Below are 19,554 nucleotides of genomic sequence, written 5' to 3'. Positions count from 1 at the left end.
GTAACTATTACGAGACGAACTCAAAGAGTCTCCCGATCTTTGTAACTTGTACATCAAGAAACCTTCAGCTCCGTCTCCTATATAAGGGGGAGTTGAGGGAGAAAGAGAGGATCGATTCATTGTCAGCATAACCCTAGTTCTCTAGCAGTCGAGTACATTTCCGGCTGAAACCCTCGAGATGTACTTGCCCTCTACTTTCCACGAAACCCTAGTCTACAACTTGTAGACATTGACAAGTCGATACCTTATCACCTAGCCATGGGAAGCCCGGCCCGGAATGAAATTCTCGGGCTTGGGCTAGCCCGAGCATGTCTGTGGGCCTGACATGGGCCACAAATTTAGGCCCGATGGTCGGGCCGGGCCGGTTCTGGGCTCGAGAAATGCGTCAAATTAGGAAGAGGCCAGGCCCGAGTCCCGATGGCTATTTCATGTGATGGGTCGAGCTTGGGCCAAAATTTCAGACCCAATGGTCGGGCCGGGCCGGTCCTGGGCCTGGGTTTTTTTGCGTCAGTCTTTGTTAGGCCCGGCCCGAAGCCCAGCCCGACCCGAAGAATGCCCAGGTATACTCTTGGCTAATTGACAAGAATCACAAACATATGGAGTGCTTTCTGGGGTGTAAGCTATTTTATTTTTCCTAAGAACTTGTCAAACTATAAAGGAAGATGGATGTCATAAACAGCAACGCCATGTAGAGGATGATGGCTTTATTGTGATGTAGGCGAGCTTGGAGGTCTCATTGAACATAGGCAACAAGGGATAGAGACCATCATGGCTTGGAGGTCACCACCTGTACGCGTGTCATCACGACGGTCACGGCGGAACCCACCACCACCGCCTCCTCGGTAATCCTGGCGGCCACGATCTTGACGACGATCAGGGCTACGAGCTCGTGGACGATAGTTGCGATCACGGTCATACTCCTGATCGCGGCGAGCAACATTAGCTGAGTTGCCCGAAGAATTTATCGAGCGTTGTGTCAGACTTGCCTCGATGTTCGTGATGAGAGAATTTTATTGTTCCTTATCGAGTCTGCGAAGAAGGTACCCAACCAGCTCGTCCTCGTCAAGGGGCTTGCCAACCGCTACCAATTCGGAGGCAAACCCCTTCATCTTGGTGAAGTAGTCATTGGCGCTCATGGCTAGCTTCTTGGTGTCCTTGAGTTGACTCCGAAGATGCTGAATCTTGGAGCGATCTGTAGTCTTGAACATGTTGTAAATCTTGGACCAGGCTTCGGCAGAAGACTCCGCGCTCAGAACATGTGAAAGAATATCAGGCGACAATGATTTTAGAAGAAAATGCAGAATTTGTTGATCCCGCGCAATCCATGTATCATAAGCTGGATTCTCCACTTCGATCATCTTCTTGTTCTCATATTCTTGTTCCAAAGTCTCAGGCGGTGCACGGTCAGTACCGTCAAGGAGGCCTGCTTGTGACGATAAAGCACACGTCCGTTGGGAACCCCAAGAGGAAGGTATGATGCGTACAGCAGCGAGTTTTCCCTTAGTAAGAAACCAAGGTTATCGAACCAGTAGGAGATTAAGATCATGTGAAGGTTGTTGGTGAAGGAGTGTAGTGCGGCGCAACACCAGGGATTCCGGTGCCAACGTGAAACCTGCACAACACAATCAAACTACTTTGCCCCAACTTAACAGTGAGGTTATCAATCTCACCGGCTTGCTGAAAACAAAGGATTAAACGTATGGTGTGGAAAATGATGTTTGCTTGCAGAAAACAAAAGAGAACAATGATTGCAGTAGGTTGTATTTCAGATGTAAAAGAATGGACCGGGGTCCACAGTTCACTAGTGGTGTCTCTCCAATAAGATAAATAACATGTTGGGTAAACAAATTACAGTTGGGCAATTGACAAATAGAGAGGGCATAATAATGCACATACATATCATGATGACTACTGTGAGATTTACTTAGGGCATTACGACAAAGAACATAGACCGCCATCCAGCATGCATCTATGCCTAAAAAGTCCACCTTCGGGTTAGCATCCGCACCCCTTTCAGTATTAAGTTGCAAACAACAAACAATTGCATTAAGTACTGTGCGTAATGTAAACAATACAAATATCCTTAGACAAATCATTGATGTTTTATCCCTAGTGGCAACAGCACATCCACAACCTTAGGGGTTGCTGTCACTCCCCCAGATTCAATGGAGACATAAACTCACTATCTAGCATAAATAGTCCCTCTTGGAGTTACAAGTATCAACTTGGTCAGAGCATCTACTAGCAACGGAGAGCATGCAAGATCATAAACAACACATATATGATAAATCAATAATCAACTTGACATAGTATTCCATGTGTTCAACTGTACTTATGAGTTATACGTAAGTGTACTCGTGTGTTGTACACAACTGTACTCGCCCGTGTCAAGTACTTATACTCGATCGGCACATTCAGCTAGACGCGTTAATAGAGGTATGTAGCTAGCTGATCTATATTAGCTAGCTAGTAATCTGACCTGACCTCGTCCGGTTTTGCTCGGTAGGTGCTCGCTTACTCGCTCGCGGGTCGCGCGTGCGCACATCCGGTTTTGCTTGCGTAGGTGCGCGTACTCGCTCGGCATACGCGCTCGTACTCGCTCGCACGTCGCGTACGGCGCGCGTACTTCCTCGCGATGTTGCGCTCGCGTGGACTAACTTGTGACACGTGTCGATCGCTGGTGCATTGTGCGGGATGGTGTTTCCCTTCGCGAAGGTTGGTCTTTAGGTAGTGATACCCGAAAGTGACTCACACCCCTATCGTTGTAGACACGAAACACAACAGCCTGGCAATTCACATCGACACTTCAAGTTAACCAACGTTTTGTGGGTTTTACATTCTAGTTGCCTGGTGATGCAAAATCATATGTTCTTGGTAAAACTAGGAGATGGAATCACCTTGTAGTTCATGTTCATTCTTTGCAGAGATACTAGTATATATGCCAAGTAGTATCAATGTAGGCCCATTCAAAATTTCCAAAAAACTCCCTCCTATACATAATAAGTACATAATAATTGTCTCTTAGTTAGCATAAAATTATAAATCAGCAAAAAATTAATATGAATCGAAGGGAGAGTAGTATTTTCTTGTTCTCTAAATTTTAAAGCTCAAAAAACTAAAACTAGTTAGACGAAACCCACTAGAAATTTACTTGAAATCTCTTAAAAAGTAGTAGTAAGCTCGTGCAACTTTATTGAGCTTTTTTTTTCTCGATGAAACCATCGAGTACTTTTAAAATGTATAGTTCATTTTTTCGTCATTAAATGAATCTTTAATATTATTTGGTGAGAAAGATGATTTGAATTACAGGTTGTGAATGTGTGCTGCGTGAGATAGTTAATTTGTATTTAAGGGTTTTTGTACTCAATTTGAATTATTAAAATTATATTTCAATTTTTCATCATTAAATTAATTTTAAAAAATTATTTAGCGAGAAAGAGGATTTAAATTACAAGGTCTGAGGGTGTGCTGCGCGAAACGAATAACTTGGATTTCAGGATTTTCCGTACTCAAATTAAATTATCAAAAGTTATAGTCGAATTTTTCTGTCATTAGATGAATATTTAGTATATTTTTTTTGTTTTATTTATCGAGAAAGAAGATTTGAATGACAGGTTGTGAGGGATGGTGCGCCTTCAACTTGGATTTTAGGGTTTTCTGTACTCAATATAAGTTTCAACCAAATCCTCAGAATGGTTTTTCAAGACAAACCTTTAAAATGGTTCAACTGGAAAATGAGATATTTTGTTTTTGGTGCGAAAAACATGGAGTAGTTTTTATTTTTTGAGGGGAAAAAGATGGGGTGAGTTTTTTTGAGCTGAAAAAGATAGGGTAGTTTTTTTGAAAAAGATGGGGTGAGTTTTTTTGAGCTGAAAAAGACAGGGTAGTTTTTTTGAAAAAGATGGGGTAGCGGGGCAAAGCCCAGCCCAGCCCACCATTCATGGCCTCTCGAGTCTGCCCTTTCCCTTCCCCTGTGTCGTGCTGCTCTCTGCATCGCCATTCGATTTGCTTCTTCCTATCCACCAGAGGAGACCACAAGAGGCTCCTACCGTCGCAGTCGCCGTCGCCGTCGCCGGCCGATCAACCGCCCGCCCGCACACCAACGGTAAGCGCCTCGCCGCTCCCCTTCCACTCGGTTCCATCCACTTCCTCCCTTTGATGGATCGCTTGCCCTGCTAAAGTCAATCGGATCCCCAATTCCCCCGTCGATTAGGTTTCCTCGATTCTCAGCCAATCCGCTTCTGCCCGCCCAATTCGGCGGGTACGCTTGGTCATACATCATCAGATTCCTTGCTGCAACGTACCCCTACCTGAAATGCCTCCCCTCCCTGTGCACAGACACCCTGCAAACAAAGAATCTCAGTAAAGAATCGGCATGAGCTCCCTCTGCCCGTTCGCGAAGGCCACCACCGGCGGCGTGTGCCCCATGAAGTCCGACAAGAAGCCCGACAAGAACGGCGGCGGCGCGTGCCCGGTGACCGGCAAGGGCCACGACAAGGAAACCGGCGCCGAAGACCGCGCCGGGGGCGCCGAAGACCCTCGGCTGGTGCCCGCCAAGTGCCCCTTCGGCTACGACTCCAACACCTTCAAGCTCGGGCCCCTCAGCTGCATGGTCTGCCAGGCGCTGCTCCACGACGCCAGCAAGTGCAAGCCCTGCTTGCACAAGTTCTGCAAGTGGGTGCTCCTCGCCTCTAGAATCAGGCATTGCTTCTTGCTTGTGTGTGTGTGTGCTGATTGGATGAACCTTTGGCAGGGCGTGCATATCGCGCTTCAAGGACTGCCCGTTGTGCGGTGCCGACGTAGAGGGGATCGAGCCCGACACCGAGCTCCAGGTCCTTGTCGACCGCTTCATCGATGGCCATGCCCGGATCAAGAGGTCGCTTGCTGGAGGGGACGGGGAGGCAGCGGGGGGCAAGGGCAAGGTGATATATGAGGATGTCTCCATGGAGAGGGGTGCCTTTCTGGTGCAGCAGGCTATGAGGGTCAGTAATCAAATCAACTCCCATAATGAGCGCTTTCTTTATCCTGTGAAATTTGCATGATTCATGGTTATCAATTATGTATGTACTGATTTATTAGTGAACATTATATGTTATAGTGGCGGTGCTTCTAACTTCTGCATCTTCAGGCTTTTCGTGCGCAGAACATTGAGAGTGCAAAGTCAAGGCTCAGCATGTGTGCAGAAGACATCAGGGAGGAGTTGAAATCTTCACAAGACAACCTAGACCTATGTTCTCAGCTTGGGGCGGTATTGGGAATGCTTGGGGATTGCTGGTATGACCTTCTTTCTTGGCCACTTCCTCTTCTCAGCATTTTCGCTCTCGCAAACTAAGAAATAATCCTACATCTGTTACATAGAACAGACAGATGATTCATAGTGTAGTTTGCCTTTGTTGGTATTATTTGACCATCTGGCAACTGTCGTGTACACGTCATTTATCTAGCAACTTCTCACAATGAGACATTCTTTCATTTCTTATTCATTTCATGCTAATACCTCCATGGTCACATGTTCTGGGTTTTGACTGATGTAGCATTTTCATTGGAAAAGGGTAGGGAGTATATGGGAAATCTTATCGTACCTAATTTCATGTCCTTTCATTGAAGTATTGGACAGTGTTGTACTTCTATGAATGTTTACTTTGGAAAACACTTATTAGCAATTTTGCAGTGCTCATGTTATGTGCAGACTAACCGATGCACATAGCTGATAGTTTGCCAATTGCCATGGTAGTTGCAACTTGCTTCTATATGTTATATTTGTGATGGGTAAAGTAGAAAAACTGTTAATCATGCACCACGCCTTGTACCAGACAGCATAATGGTGCTAATCATAGGGCGGTAGCTTGTCTAGCCACCAGGCAGGATCTTTGTTCTGGGCAGGATGTCTGTTACCTGCTCATATAAGAAACACATGGTCCGTGATGTCTCCCAGGTCACTAGTGGATATTTTGCTCTTCTCAAAGTGCCATGCGCCATTAGCTCATGTTAATGTTTCGTTTTAATCTTTCGGTATGTCTTTCCACGTTATAACAGTGACACACACTGACCTTATTTGCTTACCTTAGATGAACTCATTTCACACTGGTTTATCCCTGTTTCTCATCACTGGACTCTATTTTTTCAGTCGAACCTTGGGAGATGCTCCTTCAGCGATCACTTACTATGAAGAAAGTGCCGAGTTTCTCTCGAAATTGCCCACAAAGGATCTTGAGGTTGTATTCTAGTTCAGTGGCATATCGTCTTTGTAAAACATTAACCTTCCTTATGTTAATTGACCGTTTGATTCTTCTACAGTTGGTCCATACGCTCTCGGTTTCACTTAATAAAGTTGGAGACCTTCGCTACTATGACGGGGACCTTCAATCTGCAAGAAGTTATTATGCTCGTTCATTAGAAGTTCGCAGAAATTCAGTAAAGGAACACTCAGCTGTGGCCTCCCAGGTGATTCAAATGCTCAGATGCTAATGCTATCAATTGAGAATTCTAGATTAAGCATCTTCGGGGACAAGATAGATAGGTCTTCACTTAAATAAGAAATGAAATCAAGATCAGGCATCCTTTTTTGTCCAATTTCTGTTGGCTACTGCTGGATCTTTTTACGGCTATCCATTTTTATTAAGGATGGGTATTATTGCATAAACAAGACAAGAGAAAACATCTGTCATGGTGTTTTATATCTTTAGAAACTGCCACCTGTCACCCCAAGTCATGATGTGATTCTGCATGGTACACACACGTCGAAAGAGCTCATTTTATTATGAACATATCTGCACAGTCCTGGTACTGATGGGCATGCACGCAATCCAAACACAGTAAAAGATAAATGATAACACGGTTGGCTCCCTCAGAACTACAGTTTTGTATACTTTCTGAGGTAATACAATGGAAGCAAGTGCTGGACCATCCTAGAGCTGCAAAAAGTTGCGCCCTGTAACTTTACTTTGATGGTCTTAAATGTACCATAATGACCAAGTATTTGATTAAAAACTGTGCCAACCTGATAGGTTTTGCAACAACTGATGCTCTCAACATGTCATTATATTATCAACCCAACAAACACATGAATGGATGGGTATTATTTTATAAACAAGTGTTTTATATGTTTAGAAACTACCACCTGTTACCCCAAGTCATGAGGTGATTCTGCATGATTCACACACATCGATTAAGAGCTTATTTTCATTATGAAATTATCTGCTAACGGATAGGATCCTAAGCTGTCATGTTTTTTCCTTGATGATTGATAAACTGAAATGTGAAAAATGTCACTTTGAGATCACCTTGTTGCTTGGTTAGTACATCTACAGAATGAATCTCTGTTACTGATCAGGAATGCTCTTTAAAAATATAATATGGTTTGAACAAGTAGGCTTGATTGATTAAACTAGATTTTAACTGTCTTAATGAGAAGCAAGAACTATGCTGTTACATCGAAGAGATGGACTTTTCATGGTGCGGTTTGCTTTACCTGCTATTATATGACAATCTGATGACTGTTTGGATATAGGTCATCGATGTAGCAACTTCTCTAGCCAAAGTTGCGGATGTTGACAGAAATCTCGGCAACGAAGAAGCGGCTGTCGAGGGTTTCGAGGAAGCAATTAAGTGCCTTGAGAAGTTGAAGCTGGATTCTGAGCAGGCTAGTCTGGAACAACGGGTAGCTACAACTTACCCTTTCCATCTTTGTTTTCCAGCGTACGTGTATATGTTCTGGACTGACTTTCGATCTGCGTTTTTCAGCGGCGCTCGGTTCTTGACTTCCTGCAGAAACAGTTGGGTGGCAAGTAAGATATTCCCAATCGACGGGGTTCAACTGCAGCGTTGTTGTGATGCATATAGAAATGGTGCCCCGTGTGTATACTCGTGCACTGTAAATGTAATCTTGTGACACAGGACCCGGGCAGAGATGGCAACGACCCAGTGTTCAGGTTTTCTGGTGTATATGATTGAGTGGTCATGTTCTCAGAATCTCAGATACGGCAGCTACGCGTACCTGAACGGGCCAGGCCAAACTAAGCAGCGTTGTACTTGTAATAGTAGTTTTCTTCCGACTGTTTCTTATTGTTCAACATAAGAAAAAAGTTGATCCATAATGGATTCTCGAGAAACGATTCTTGGATATTTCAGAACTTCGGAATTATTTTGGCAGTGATGTAGGTTAAACTTATTTTTTTGTGCTTAAACAACTTTAATTGATGAGTACACGTTCATGGGTAAGTATTATTTTGTTCAAGCATGAATGCGTTTAAGTTGAAGCATGAAGATGCTGTCAAAGTAGCATTAATATAAGGGAACCCTTAATATAATGTAAAGTTTTAGACGTTCATCACATGGAGTAGTACAAAGTTGTGAAATTAAATCACAGGTGTAAAATAGAGATAAATTTATTTAGGTCAGCAATCAAAGGCAGGCCATCTCAAACAGGTGCGCGGACATCCAGGTCTCGGTGAGCCTCTGCAGGACGTGTGAGTTGGTGGTGGACGCTAGGAGAACTAACAGAGGAGGTGAGAGGAAGAGGATAGTACATGCTATGCCACCGAAAAGGATCTGTCCGTACACGTTGATCTATTCACATCAGACCACTAGACTAAGATTTTCGTATAATCTATCCACACGGACCAAAACAGACCGTTACGTAGGTCTGTTGTCGGCCTGCCTCCCATGTCTATTTTATGCGTTATGATCTTGTCTGCAAAGTTTCATGGTGTGTGTGTGTGTGTGTGTGTGTGTGTGAATATTGCCTTTGATCGATTGTGTGGCCTGTATGCTTTGTCGAGTGTTTGGTTGTGTTTTCTATTCTTGCAGTTTGACACTGCCTTTGCCGGTCCCAAGTCCGGATGAGAAATGTGGAGAGAAGTGCAGTTAGCTCGTTTGTATCCTTTGTATCGGCATTCTCATGTGGTCTCCAGGTATTTTGAATTGAAATAGCAATGAATGAGATGAAACAAATTGTATTCTAAAGTTGGGAGTGCAACCGTTCAGATTACTGTGTTTTTCACAAAGTGAAACATCACACACAATGTTGTACTGTAGTATATGGTTGAAACTTTGAGATGCATCCTTGCCGTGACGCGGTCAATATCTAGACAAGTGTAGTTGCGAGAACCAACCTGTGGTTAGATGGTTTGGAGGGTAGTGGTCCGGCCCCCAGCCCACCAGAGTTTAAATACTAAATTAATTTGACACTTTGGTGTCTCATAAACACGGAATATTTTTTAGCGGGAGGCGACGTTCCCATCGACAGCGAGACGTCTATGGTGATTTCTTCAATCTCAAGACCCGTCAGATCAGTTTTTTCGACGCAGTCTCTCGGAGGTGCTCATAGGGGTAGGCTATACGTGCGTTCATAGGGGTGAATGTGTGGGCGTATGTGTGAGCGTCTTTGATTATACTGTGTTTTGCAGAAAAAAAAGACAAGTATAGTTGCGGTTAGAGTAATGTAACATCTTTTTCTTGGTCCGAAGGGAAATTATATCGACAAAAACATTCTAAGGTAGTGTAGTGAGAGTGGAGAAATACAGGACTGAGCTACATATAGTCCTTTATTTTTAAATAATCAAAAATCTTATTTTTTTATAGAAATTCTGAAAAAAATCCTGATTGTACCCAATGACGTATCCTACAATGGTGCAAAATATTAATGTGAAACTCTTTATAGTAGGCTACATAAAAATGATAAATTCTCACTAATTTATAGTTTTAAACTACGCGCTATTCATTATACTTGGATCCAAGCATCTGTCGTTTTTGTGTAGCCTACACCACAAAGAATTTCACGTTTTTGAGTGGCCTACAACACAGGGAATTTCACATTGAGATTTTTGCATGTTCCTCTAGTATACATCATTAGCTACATTCAAGATATATTTGGAGTTTCAAACTTTAAAATAGTATTTTTTTAAATAAAGGCTAAATGTAGCTTGGCCTGCAGTTTCCGGTAGTGTAACATTACATAGATCAGGCCTCGTGTAAGGATCAAGAACTGCAATTCTCTAGAAGTATATTACGTGGTTTAAATTCTGCTCTTGATTCGTTTCCAAACGAAAAACAAAAAAACTGCTCTTGGTGACTGCTTCCTGCTAGAAGCAGTTTTGTCCATTTTGCTGGATTGTAGTGACAGCAGGGAATGTAATTTTTGGCATGCAAGTTGCAATGCAAGAAATGCAGCCAATTATGGAACATTGTACACGCCATACTGATAATATGGTAAAATGTGAGCAACATTGCAAGGTGCCGATTACTGCAAATGCACTTGCTGTTAAAATAGCAAAGTATTTTGAAACGGAAGGAGTTATAGGATATATAACCAATAACAGCGTCCCGATATGGAGCTACTGTAGAGCACTGGACGCGGCATATGCCAAATGAGCTCTCTGCTCACTTACTAAATTCTACATATATAGCTAGCTGCATCCAGCGAGAATATGAGAAGAACTATATGTTATGTGTTGCAGTACCAATAGTGCGTGATTTTTACAGTTTCACTGCTTGTACATTGTCAGCCTCTTCATCCATTTGCTTGTTAGTAGCACAAGATACAGAGGATTCTTCATCCCTCTTCTTTCCCCACAGCACAAGGTAGAGTCCCAGTACCATCAGCACAGACCCTAACACGCTGTCAATGCATTGCCAAGATAATTAACAAGCAGAAATACTGTCATTACAATTCAGCTGTTAAAACTATTAACTTTGGCAAGTGCCAAGGATGTATATATGACAACGATCATTGCAAAAGGAGATTGAAACATGAAACTCGATAACTATATATGCATTACAGCATTACCTTCCAAGGTAGATTTGCTCATGGAGGAAGAAGAAATCGATGGTGGCCACCATGATCTGGATGATGGGGATGAAGGCTGCAGTGAAGACCGGGCCCTTCTTCTCCACGCACCACGTCATTATCAGGTATCCTGCTCCAGACCCAATGATCCCCTGCATGCACAATTTGATCGTAAGGTCAACCAGTCACAAATATTTTTTGCTCGAAGAAATTGGTGTATATTGAATGATTGTATAGATTAGTGTGAGCTGCAAGTTAGGGCAATTGCTTTTATTAGTACTTGCTCCTTCTGGGCAAGTTTTTTTTTTCTTTTTCGAAGGTGGTACAAGTCAAGGTGAAGAAGATGATCATGATGTTTTAGCTTACTGCATACAAGACGGTGATGATCTCCAGCTTGTCGGTGAGCATCCACAACGAGGCGCGCCGCTCGACGGCCACCGTGAGAACCCCTCCCTGCAGCGTGCTAATGAAGAACATGAGGGCGGTGCTGGAGTAGATGGCCGGGTACTTCTTGGTCAGCCTAGTCTGCAGCAGAAGCCAGAAGGAGAAGAACATGCAGTTGGCCAGTAGCGCCATGGTGCCTAGCATCCAGCTCCTGTTGCCACCGCCATCAGTGTTGTGAGCAGCCGGGCTCAGTGCAGTGGCGGCCTGGTGCGTCAGTGGCATGCCCTTGTACAGAGTCAGCAGAAGCAGGCCGGCGAGCGACATCAGCGTCCCGGTGATCTTTGCAGCCCCTGCCATGCTTTTCACCTTCAGTGGCTCCATCCTCAGCACGACAGCGATGAGGAAGGTGAGCACAGGAGAGAGGTTGATGAAGGTTATGGCAAATGTGGCAGTGGTGTACTGCAGCCCGTAGAAGAAGGTGTACTGCGAGAGCGCGGCGCCGAACACGGCACTGAAGAATAAGTATGCCAGAATCTCCAGTGTGAGCTTGGGCCTCGTGCTCCTGCATGAATACCATGACCCGACGCAATTTTAGAAAATGAGGGAAGTCAGATTGCATGTACATGGATGTATATGTGCATACCGTTCTTTGAAATAGGCTATGGGAGCAAGGAATATGGTGGCGACCAGCTGCCGAAGTGTGACGAGAACCAGGCGGTCCAGCCCCCGCTCCAGCGCCTTCTTCACCAGCGCGGTCATCACAGCTGTGATGAGATCGAAGGCTAACATTCCCACCACCGGTCTCCACTCCACCCACATTGTAAGTTTTCTCTAGCTACAAGATGACTGATATGCTTATGAACTGTCTGAATGTCTGATTATATATATAGCCCTGCAATGCCACTCACTGACCAAAAGTGACGGCTCTCATTCACCCTGGGGCCAAAAAGAAATGCTAATATGCTATCACCACACTTAATTAATTGCTTTGCTTACTCCTGTGAAAAGTTACTACTACTAGTGAAGATTAATTATAATCTAAAGAATGGCATGTGAAAGTGTATGTTCTAATTCAGTCCCTTACCTTTTCTGGTGCCCCGACCAAAACCAGATAAGATGCCAACAAGGTGGAGAAAAGATGGAAGCACTGAGATTGCAAAGACTCCTTTTTTACGTATGTGGACTAGTCCTCTCACTTCCTAACACCAATAGAAATATTTTATTTTTCATCGGCATCTAAAAGAACATAATATTACTTGCCATTACTAGGAACCTGATAAATTCACTACCTTTAGGTCAAGAATACTATTGCAGGAGGCAGTAAATTGCTCAACTCAAACACCACTACTGATCCTTCACCTTTGTACTTGTTAGTGTGATCCTGCTCCTGCTCAACTATCATCTTCATTGACAAATTAGATCCTCATCCTGAGGATGGCGGTAAATCCAGCAACATGTGCTTTCTGTAATAATCACTTCGTAACTGTTGAACACAAAAGGCAAGGAATGGCAACCTCACCAGGCACCACACCACCAGAAAGTAATATGCACAATGATCACAAATATGGCACTGACTTATTCATAGTTGTAGCAACACACATTGGACATAATTGGAACATTTTGGATGATACTTGACGTTCCGAAGACTAACTAAGAGTGCCCTTCATGTGCACACAAATTTGGTTGCTTCTCCCTGTCTTCTTCCGCTCCTTTCGCCAACAAAAGAGAAGCTGATGATGCTTCCTTGCTCTTCCCCCAGAGGAGAAGATAGAGGCCTCCGATGACAAGAGCAGCACCTACCACACTTCAAGGACAAAAAAGGGAAACACATGTGTGACTTTTCCATTGTTTTTACCAGAGTTCAATGTCTTGAAGCAAAGTTGTTGTTTGTCCGATAGTTATTTACGCTTTGCAACTTCTTAGCATTATGTCAATTGTTAGTCCTTTGCTGATAGACATTTACACTTGCAACATTTAAGCAACGTGTCAATTCTTAGTCCTTCCAAGTGATAAATATAGTACAAGTGCACAACGATATCTGGACCAGAATTTTTCTTTTCTATGTGTTTTATCTTCTCATTAGGACATAAGATATGTACTAGACTTTTGAGAAAGCAAGTACCTAAATTAATAAACACTAATTTTCACGTATGCGCTATAAAAACCCTAAATAAAGCCTAGCTGCTATGTTCCAAAAATACTTCAATATGTATGCTTATTTTGCAGAGTTGTCTTCGCCATACAGTTGTTTAATAAACTTTAAGAGTGAATAGAAGGTCCAAATACCTTCCAAGGTAAAGCTGTTCATGAAGGATGAAGAGACCAAGGACTGCAGCTATGATTTGAATGAGAGGCAAGAAGCCTGCAGTGAACACCGGCCCTCTCTTCTCAATGCACCAGGTCATCAGCACGTACCCTATCCCCGACACTCCCACTCCCTAAACAGCAAAGGTGCAAAGTTTCAGTGGAAACCCAGCACATCCACTGAATCTGAACCATTCTTTGTGAGGAAAAATCCTGTCTCTAACTGAATTTTCACTTTTGCCAGACAACAGCATATGTCTGACTTGTGGGGCCATGTGTTGATAACTATTAGAGCTATGAAGGACTAGAATTAAGTTTTGTTACATTCCAAATTCAACTCCAAACAAATAGGATTAATAAGTGGTGTAAAATCATCCTGGTTTATGTTCAGACAAGTAGGATCAAATAGCTTACTCAAGAAAATAAAAGATTGACGGTCTTTGTTTTTCAATAACAGAAACTTTGTTGATTGTTTGCAGATTGGTGGTTATCTGAGCTATCTCACGTACCGCGAAAAGAACGGTTGCGATCTGTGTGGTTCCTCGGAGAAGCCACACGGAGAGGTGCCTTTGGGTGGTGAGTGCCAGCGCTCCTGCTTGCAGTGAGCTGATTAAGGCCATGAATGCAGTGCTCGAGATGACTGCAGGGTACTTTTTGGTGAGTTTCCCTTGCAGCAACATCCAGAATGCGAAGGTGATGCAGTTCAACAGCAGCAACGCCGAGCCCAGCATCCATCTACCCTTGCTGCTGCTGGTGGTGATGTGCTCTTGCGCTGAAGATGTTGTGTGAGTCAGAGCAGCACCCTTGTACAGACTCAGCAGCGTTGCGCCACCAACCGACACAAGTGTTCCTGCGATCTTAGCAACACCTGACTTGCTCCTCACATCAACTGTTTCCAACCTGCAGAACCAGTTTCAGTCTGCATGAACAGTTTTGACATGAAAAATATATGTTAGTTAAGAAACTGACCGGAGAGGGACGGCGATCAAGAAGGTAAAGACTGGAGTCATGTTCGAGACGGCTGCAGCGAGTGTTGCAGTGGTGTAGCTCAACCCCAAGAAGAATAGATACTGAGCAAATAGTGCCCTGTATATATATGCACACACATTTCAGACAAAAATAAAACGAATTGTAATTAACAGTACTCTTTTGACTTGTCTCCTCCATTGCATTTAGAAAGGCCATAGTAACATTAACCAATTAGGATTCCCAGATGAAAAATATTACCCGAGTAGCGCGCTCATGAATAAGTAAGCAAATATCTCCTTTGTGAATTTTGGTCTTGCATTCCTGAAATCAAAATATAAATAATCAGCATTAGAAATTTATCAGCGACACTGTTCTAGACACTGAATTTATATATTAGTGTAGGATAAAACATTTGGAACATCAAGGGAGAGATTCGACCAAAGTTAATGAAAAGATCATGTAGTAGAGCATGATGTGTGAGTTTTTCAGATTAACTTGAGGAGGTGCTCAACATCATCCAGAAACAAAATGAGCAACTGATTCTTTCTCACAAACCTTTCTCGGAAGTATGCAATTGGGGCCAGGAAAACTGCGGCAACAAACTGCCGCAGAGCGATTAGAACGACAGGGTTCAGGCCGCCGTCGAGTGCCTTCTTCACCAGCACTGTCATCAGCGCAAAGAGGGTATCGAAAGCGAGCATGGCAGCCACCGGCATCAGCAACTCCATCGACACCATTAACTCTCTGCTAACCTGAAGCTCAAGGTGTCTTGTCTGTCCTAGGTGGTGGGCACTAACTATCTTTGTAGCAGCCTTGTTCCTATCTGTCTTATAGTACAAGCAACACTCCCTCCCTACCTAAAAGGATGTCACAAATTTCTCTAAATTTAGATGTATCTAGATACTATTTCATCCAAATTTAGATAAATTTGCGACGTCCTTGTCAGGACGGAGAAAGTACTATAAACAAGCATTGCTTGTGCATGTGGTGATGTGAGAGAGCATTATCAGTCAGGTTACTAACTTTATGTCTGAGAGGTCAACTCTGGTGTTAATGCTAAGCACTGTTGATTAAAGCATGGAGGCAAAGGCGAGTTGAGGAATGGTACAAAGTGCATGGCTACTGGTTTAAGAGAAACCTGGATAAAGAAGGAATAGTTTAGGGCATAGATGCTGAGTGCCAGTGGTCACAGAAGAAGCTAGCTAGCTGCTTGGCATCATCAGGTTCCTGTGGCCATCGATGCTCAGATTACGTTTTTTCGATAATGGACGTTTTTATTACTTAAAGAAGTAATTACACTCAGTCTCTGCATAACAGGATCCAGACAGCTGTTTATATGTCTCAAAAAAGCAAAAAAGAGAAATAGGCAAACTATATATCGTATCGAGAAATTGTAAAACCCCTATGGAGTAGGTGGAGCTCCAATCTGTAGGTTATGCGGTCACCCATGTAGGGAAAAAGTATCTCTCGTCGTAGCCTTCAATCGTGTACAGACCTCCGTAAAGAGGTCACGATTGTCCATTCGCTGAAGAGGCGACCACAAAAGGAGAATACCGGTATATCCGTAGATAACCTGCAAGATAGAATACTTTTTATCATAAAAAATCTTATCATTTCTACATAGTCATAGCGCCCAGATAACTGCCAGTGCACCCATCCTAATAAGCATTGGCAACACTAATCGAAGGATAATAAAGCTGGAAACTACTTGGATGATTGACCATATCGATATAGTGAAAAAGCACATGAAGAATAAGTGTTTAATAGTTTCGTCTTGATGATAGAAAACACACTGAGTACTTTCATGCTAGTCGGTCTAACAAGATTGTCTTTAGTGAGGATAACCCCACGGCGAAGATACCATCAATTTATTATTTTTTAACGGTATTTTCATCTTTCAATTTTTGTTATTTAACGGCGGTCAGATTACCTAGCTAGCATCCCCTTACATATAGTATACTAGACCATAAATGCGCGCGTTGCCGCGCCCGTTCATATTGAGAAAATAGCAATATAGATATCTAGAAATTCATGATGGTCAAAATAATGGATTAAGGATTTAAGAGGCACACAAGGACAAATTGATGGAATGGTTTAGCAACAGGACATGTTCATTTTTCTGCCAAGGTGAAGAAAAATGATGAACAACATCTGCAATTTCAATATAAATAAACAAGTTACGTAGGGCCCACAAGTTTTCAAAACTATTGCAATCATGAATTCATCATAATTATTTACTCAAGCATGTATCATCTTCGCCTTGATCTATGCTTTGCTTCAATCGTCAACTTGTATATCGCTTGCTTTCCATATTCCACTTTAACTTTATTTAGTGTTGGCTTAAGGTTGTTGGTTCAACCGACTATAAGAAGTTCAAGAAGGGGTCCCAGCTCGGCTAGAGAGCATTGCATAGCGTGTTGTGAATGTTTCTTAGTTTGTCCCAATGCCTAACAAGGGAAGCCAACTGAAACAATCTACAATCTATATGGGTATAATCTTTGAGAAACTTGGTGTAACATCAAAGATATATATATTGATACAGATACAACAAGCCACTATGTGCATCAACATCCGCACAAGGCTCTCTAGCCTGGTAATCGTCTAACATAAATCCATGCAGTCCAGATGATGCAAGAAGCTGAAATCAACAACTCCAATTCCAAATGGATTTTATAATAGAATGTAGAACTGAAAAGACTGTAGAATTTTGTGAGCAAGTGGCTAGAAATCCCCCACAATTGCATGCCCCTGGAGGGGCCCTGACTTGGGTGACCTAGGTAGAGAGGGAAGAGGAGCAAGAAAGGAAATAAACTTATGGAAACAAGTTTTGCTACTTGAACTTATCTATCTTCAGAGATGAGCCAACTATTATTTGGCAACATGCCAATATGCAATAAGACGACAATTCAGTCTAAAATAGTTGATGAAAATTATTTGTCTCTACCATCAATGTGTGCTTAAAGAACCAAATATTATCAGGATTGAATCCTGAAGAGCATTCGTTAAATTCACGACATAACGACATACTTGTATTCCAAACAAAAAAAGAACAGCGGGATGTCTTGCATCGTACACAAATACCTTCTAGCACACCATGAAAGTGCAGACAAAAGAAGGATAGTTCTACAGATTTTACTATTTTCAGAGTATAATCTTTATGAGATATAATCTTTCCCAAGTAATAATAGACACTTCAAGAAATGAAGACTATTTTTCATAGCAACCTGGAGAGAAAAAGGAACAAGATGCATCTAACATTATAATGCTTGGAGAATGGAGATACATAACTCAACAGTGAATCCCATATCTAATTTTGGTACATCATAAGATAAGCTAAGATGCTAATTACACATTTAGATCGTAGTTACTACCTATGCTAACTTATGCCGCAAAAAAATATAGAAGTTACCTATGATATTCAGTTGACTGCATGCTACTCCTGCAAGCAACAACTATAGGCTAAATATACATCAGTAGTAGCAACCAATAATTTGTAACTTTTGTTGTTGAACTGTTGAAATACAAGTACTGAGCTAGGTGGTCGGTACTACATAACATATCTGAGCAGCCTTTAAGTTGTCAAAAGCAATTGCATGGGCATAACCATGGGATATAGTACGTTGACTTCTTTTCCTTTGTAAATTGATCATCACCTAATAGCGTAAAAATGATCATTAGTAACTGAAAACAACAAAGAGCAGAGTCTTAAGGATGAAAGAATAAAGTTTTTCCATAATCAAGGTAGTCCATTTTCTGAGGTATAAGAATCAACACTTTCAAGTCAAATTACTTCTTCTGCCCTCATATATGTCTGAACCAAGAGTGTAGTATCCTACGATAACGATTCATTAGAATGAACTGACAGTATAGCAATATTCAAAACTCTTATTGGTAGATAAAATAGTGGTTGTAGTTTCGTTATTGCAAATAAATTTGAGACTATTTATGTGGGGATTGCAATTAGCTCAATGTATAGACAGCAGGACGACAGTTCATAAATCTGGCGGAAAACAATTCTCGTTGTTTATCAGGATTATTAAGAGCGTTCTAAGCACACAAATAATTGCAGCTTCTGGTAAATAGCTTGAAACCTGTTCTTTAGTATTTACTATGACCAAAGCCCTAGCAGGTTCATTACTAAATGCGCTTTCATATGCTAAAATATTTTCAGTACACCCAAGAAGAATATAATATAAGTAATAAAGAACACACTCCTCATACAATTAAGACTTGTTCGCAAATGATTTTTTAATGGTGCAACTTCAGTGCCGGCTCAGTGACTACCATTAACGGCCTGTACTGACAGAAAATAGGTGGTATTTAGGTTCCTTTTTTTCTCTAACTTTCAGTACACCATGACTGTAGGCTAGTAAACAACAATTGTTGAGATTATAGCAAGAAATACGTACACGATAGAGGACTGCTACTCCTCCCCCTTGCACCTGTGCAGGGAAGGCAATGGAGATAGGGCGGAAGCGCGGCGGCCATCTTGGACAGAAGGGCACATCGGCACGCCGGTCGCTGGGTCACCAGCGCAGCCACCGGGCGAGCTGGCCAGTCGATGTGAGCGCCGCCGATCGAGGTCGAGGTCGTGGCAGGGGCGCTCGCGTTGGAGGTCAAAGTAGAGATTGGAACTGAAGCCTCTGCCGTGTTGCAGTTCGACTCGCCCTCCCCTCCTCTTATCCAAATCCTTTTATCTTCCCCCCATTTGTTCGGCATGTAGCAGGGGTGGGAGGCGGCATTAGGAGTTAGCGTCGTGGAGGCGGAGGAGAGGACTGCACCTCCACATTGCAAGGTTCGGACCGAGCGTCTGAGCGTTCCGACGACGAGGGTGGCGGCGGACTCGGTTTCGCCTAGGCTGGCTGACATTGACGCAGGGAAGGGGAAGGAGGCGGACAGGCATCTCTCGTAGGCTGCATTGGTCGTCGCAATTCCTATACGCCGCCTATTGCGGCCCCGATCGCTAGCGCCGCATACCTTTCTCAGGCTCGTTGCTGTAGTGGGCCTGGCCTCTTTCGCTTTCTGCTATTCTTTTGTTTTCTTTTCTTTTTTGGTATTATTATACGATTGCTTACCCTATGTCCAGTTCGCTTTCTGCTACACTTTTGTTC

The 19,554-nt window shown here is 42.8% G+C and overlaps 3 protein-coding genes across 5 annotated transcripts; 1 reads left to right on the top strand and 2 right to left on the bottom strand.

Annotated features, from left to right (window-relative positions):
- Nucleotides 1-3,948: 3,948 nt before the first annotated feature.
- On the top strand, nt 3,949-8,170 carry LOC127341445 (protein NCA1). The gene is made up of 8 exons (XM_051367298.2): nt 3,949-4,105; nt 4,339-4,674; nt 4,754-4,982; nt 5,129-5,274; nt 6,128-6,215; nt 6,298-6,444; nt 7,511-7,660; nt 7,744-8,170. Exons 2-8 carry the CDS (start codon nt 4,376-4,378, stop codon nt 7,789-7,791), a joined length of 1,107 nt encoding a protein of 368 aa, XP_051223258.1. The 5' UTR covers nt 3,949-4,105; nt 4,339-4,375; the 3' UTR covers nt 7,792-8,170.
- Nucleotides 8,171-10,214: 2,044 nt separating this feature from the next.
- LOC127341447 (WAT1-related protein At3g30340) lies at nt 10,215-12,596 on the bottom strand. Its single transcript, XM_051367301.2, has 5 exons — nt 12,460-12,596; nt 11,814-12,369; nt 11,153-11,732; nt 10,787-10,938; nt 10,215-10,618 (listed from the first exon to the last, which is right to left on the bottom strand). The coding sequence occupies exons 2-5, from the start codon at nt 11,987-11,989 to the stop codon at nt 10,477-10,479; spliced, it is 1,050 nt and encodes a 349-aa protein (XP_051223261.1). The 5' UTR covers nt 11,990-12,369; nt 12,460-12,596; the 3' UTR covers nt 10,215-10,476.
- Nucleotides 12,597-12,716: 120 nt separating this feature from the next.
- Nucleotides 12,717-19,333, bottom strand: LOC127341446 (WAT1-related protein At3g30340-like). Of its 3 annotated transcripts, XM_051367299.2 has the most exons (8): nt 18,853-19,329; nt 17,853-18,096; nt 14,999-16,016; nt 14,702-14,764; nt 14,444-14,560; nt 13,984-14,374; nt 13,457-13,608; nt 12,717-12,974 (listed from the first exon to the last, which is right to left on the bottom strand). In XM_051367299.2, the coding sequence occupies exons 3-8, from the start codon at nt 15,178-15,180 to the stop codon at nt 12,821-12,823; spliced, it is 1,059 nt and encodes a 352-aa protein (XP_051223259.1). In that variant the 5' UTR covers nt 15,181-16,016; nt 17,853-18,096; nt 18,853-19,329; the 3' UTR covers nt 12,717-12,820. The 3 variants fall into 3 exon arrangements, with proteins under 3 accessions (XP_051223259.1, XP_071684001.1, XP_071684000.1); XM_071827900.1 differs by lacking the exon at nt 13,457-13,608 and having other exon boundaries at nt 14,999-18,096; nt 18,853-19,333; XM_071827899.1 differs by lacking the exon at nt 18,853-19,329 and having other exon boundaries at nt 14,999-18,843.
- Between the last annotated feature and the right edge of the window lie 221 nt (nt 19,334-19,554).

The sequence above is a fragment of the Lolium perenne genome, chromosome 3, assembly GCF_019359855.2.
Source record: "Lolium perenne isolate Kyuss_39 chromosome 3, Kyuss_2.0, whole genome shotgun sequence".
Classification (NCBI taxonomy): domain Eukaryota; kingdom Viridiplantae; phylum Streptophyta; class Magnoliopsida; order Poales; family Poaceae; genus Lolium; species Lolium perenne.
Note: the sequence above shows the minus strand (reverse complement) of the source record. Positions and strands in the feature narration are given on the sequence as shown.

What these genes read in the sequence shown, in the direction of transcription:
- LOC127341445 (XM_051367298.2), top strand. Translation starts at nt 4,376, where the DNA reads ATGAGCTCCCTCTGCCCGTTCGCGAAGGCCACCACCGGCGGCGTGTGC. An exon ending in TGCCCACAAAGGATCTTGAG is followed by an intron (nt 6,216 to 6,297) that starts GTTGTATTCTAG and finishes ATTCTTCTACAG; the next exon opens with TTGGTCCATACGCTCTCGGT. An exon ending in ACTCAGCTGTGGCCTCCCAG is followed by an intron (nt 6,445 to 7,510) that starts GTGATTCAAATG and finishes GTTTGGATATAG; the next exon opens with GTCATCGATGTAGCAACTTC.
- LOC127341447 (XM_051367301.2), bottom strand. Translation starts at nt 11,989, where the DNA reads ATGTGGGTGGAGTGGAGACCGGTGGTGGGAATGTTAGCCTTCGATCTC. An exon ending in TCATCACCGTCTTGTATGCA is followed by an intron (nt 10,939 to 11,152) that starts GTAAGCTAAAAC and finishes TTGTGCATGCAG; the next exon opens with GGGATCATTGGGTCTGGAGC. An exon ending in GAGCAAATCTACCTTGGAAG is followed by an intron (nt 10,619 to 10,786) that starts GTAATGCTGTAA and finishes ATGCATTGACAG; the next exon opens with CGTGTTAGGGTCTGTGCTGA.
- LOC127341446 (XM_051367299.2), bottom strand. Translation starts at nt 15,180, where the DNA reads ATGGTGTCGATGGAGTTGCTGATGCCGGTGGCTGCCATGCTCGCTTTC. An exon ending in ATTGCATACTTCCGAGAAAG is followed by an intron (nt 14,765 to 14,998) that starts GTTTGTGAGAAA and finishes TTTTGATTTCAG; the next exon opens with GAATGCAAGACCAAAATTCA. An exon ending in TTGATCGCCGTCCCTCTCCG is followed by an intron (nt 14,375 to 14,443) that starts GTCAGTTTCTTA and finishes CTGGTTCTGCAG; the next exon opens with GTTGGAAACAGTTGATGTGA.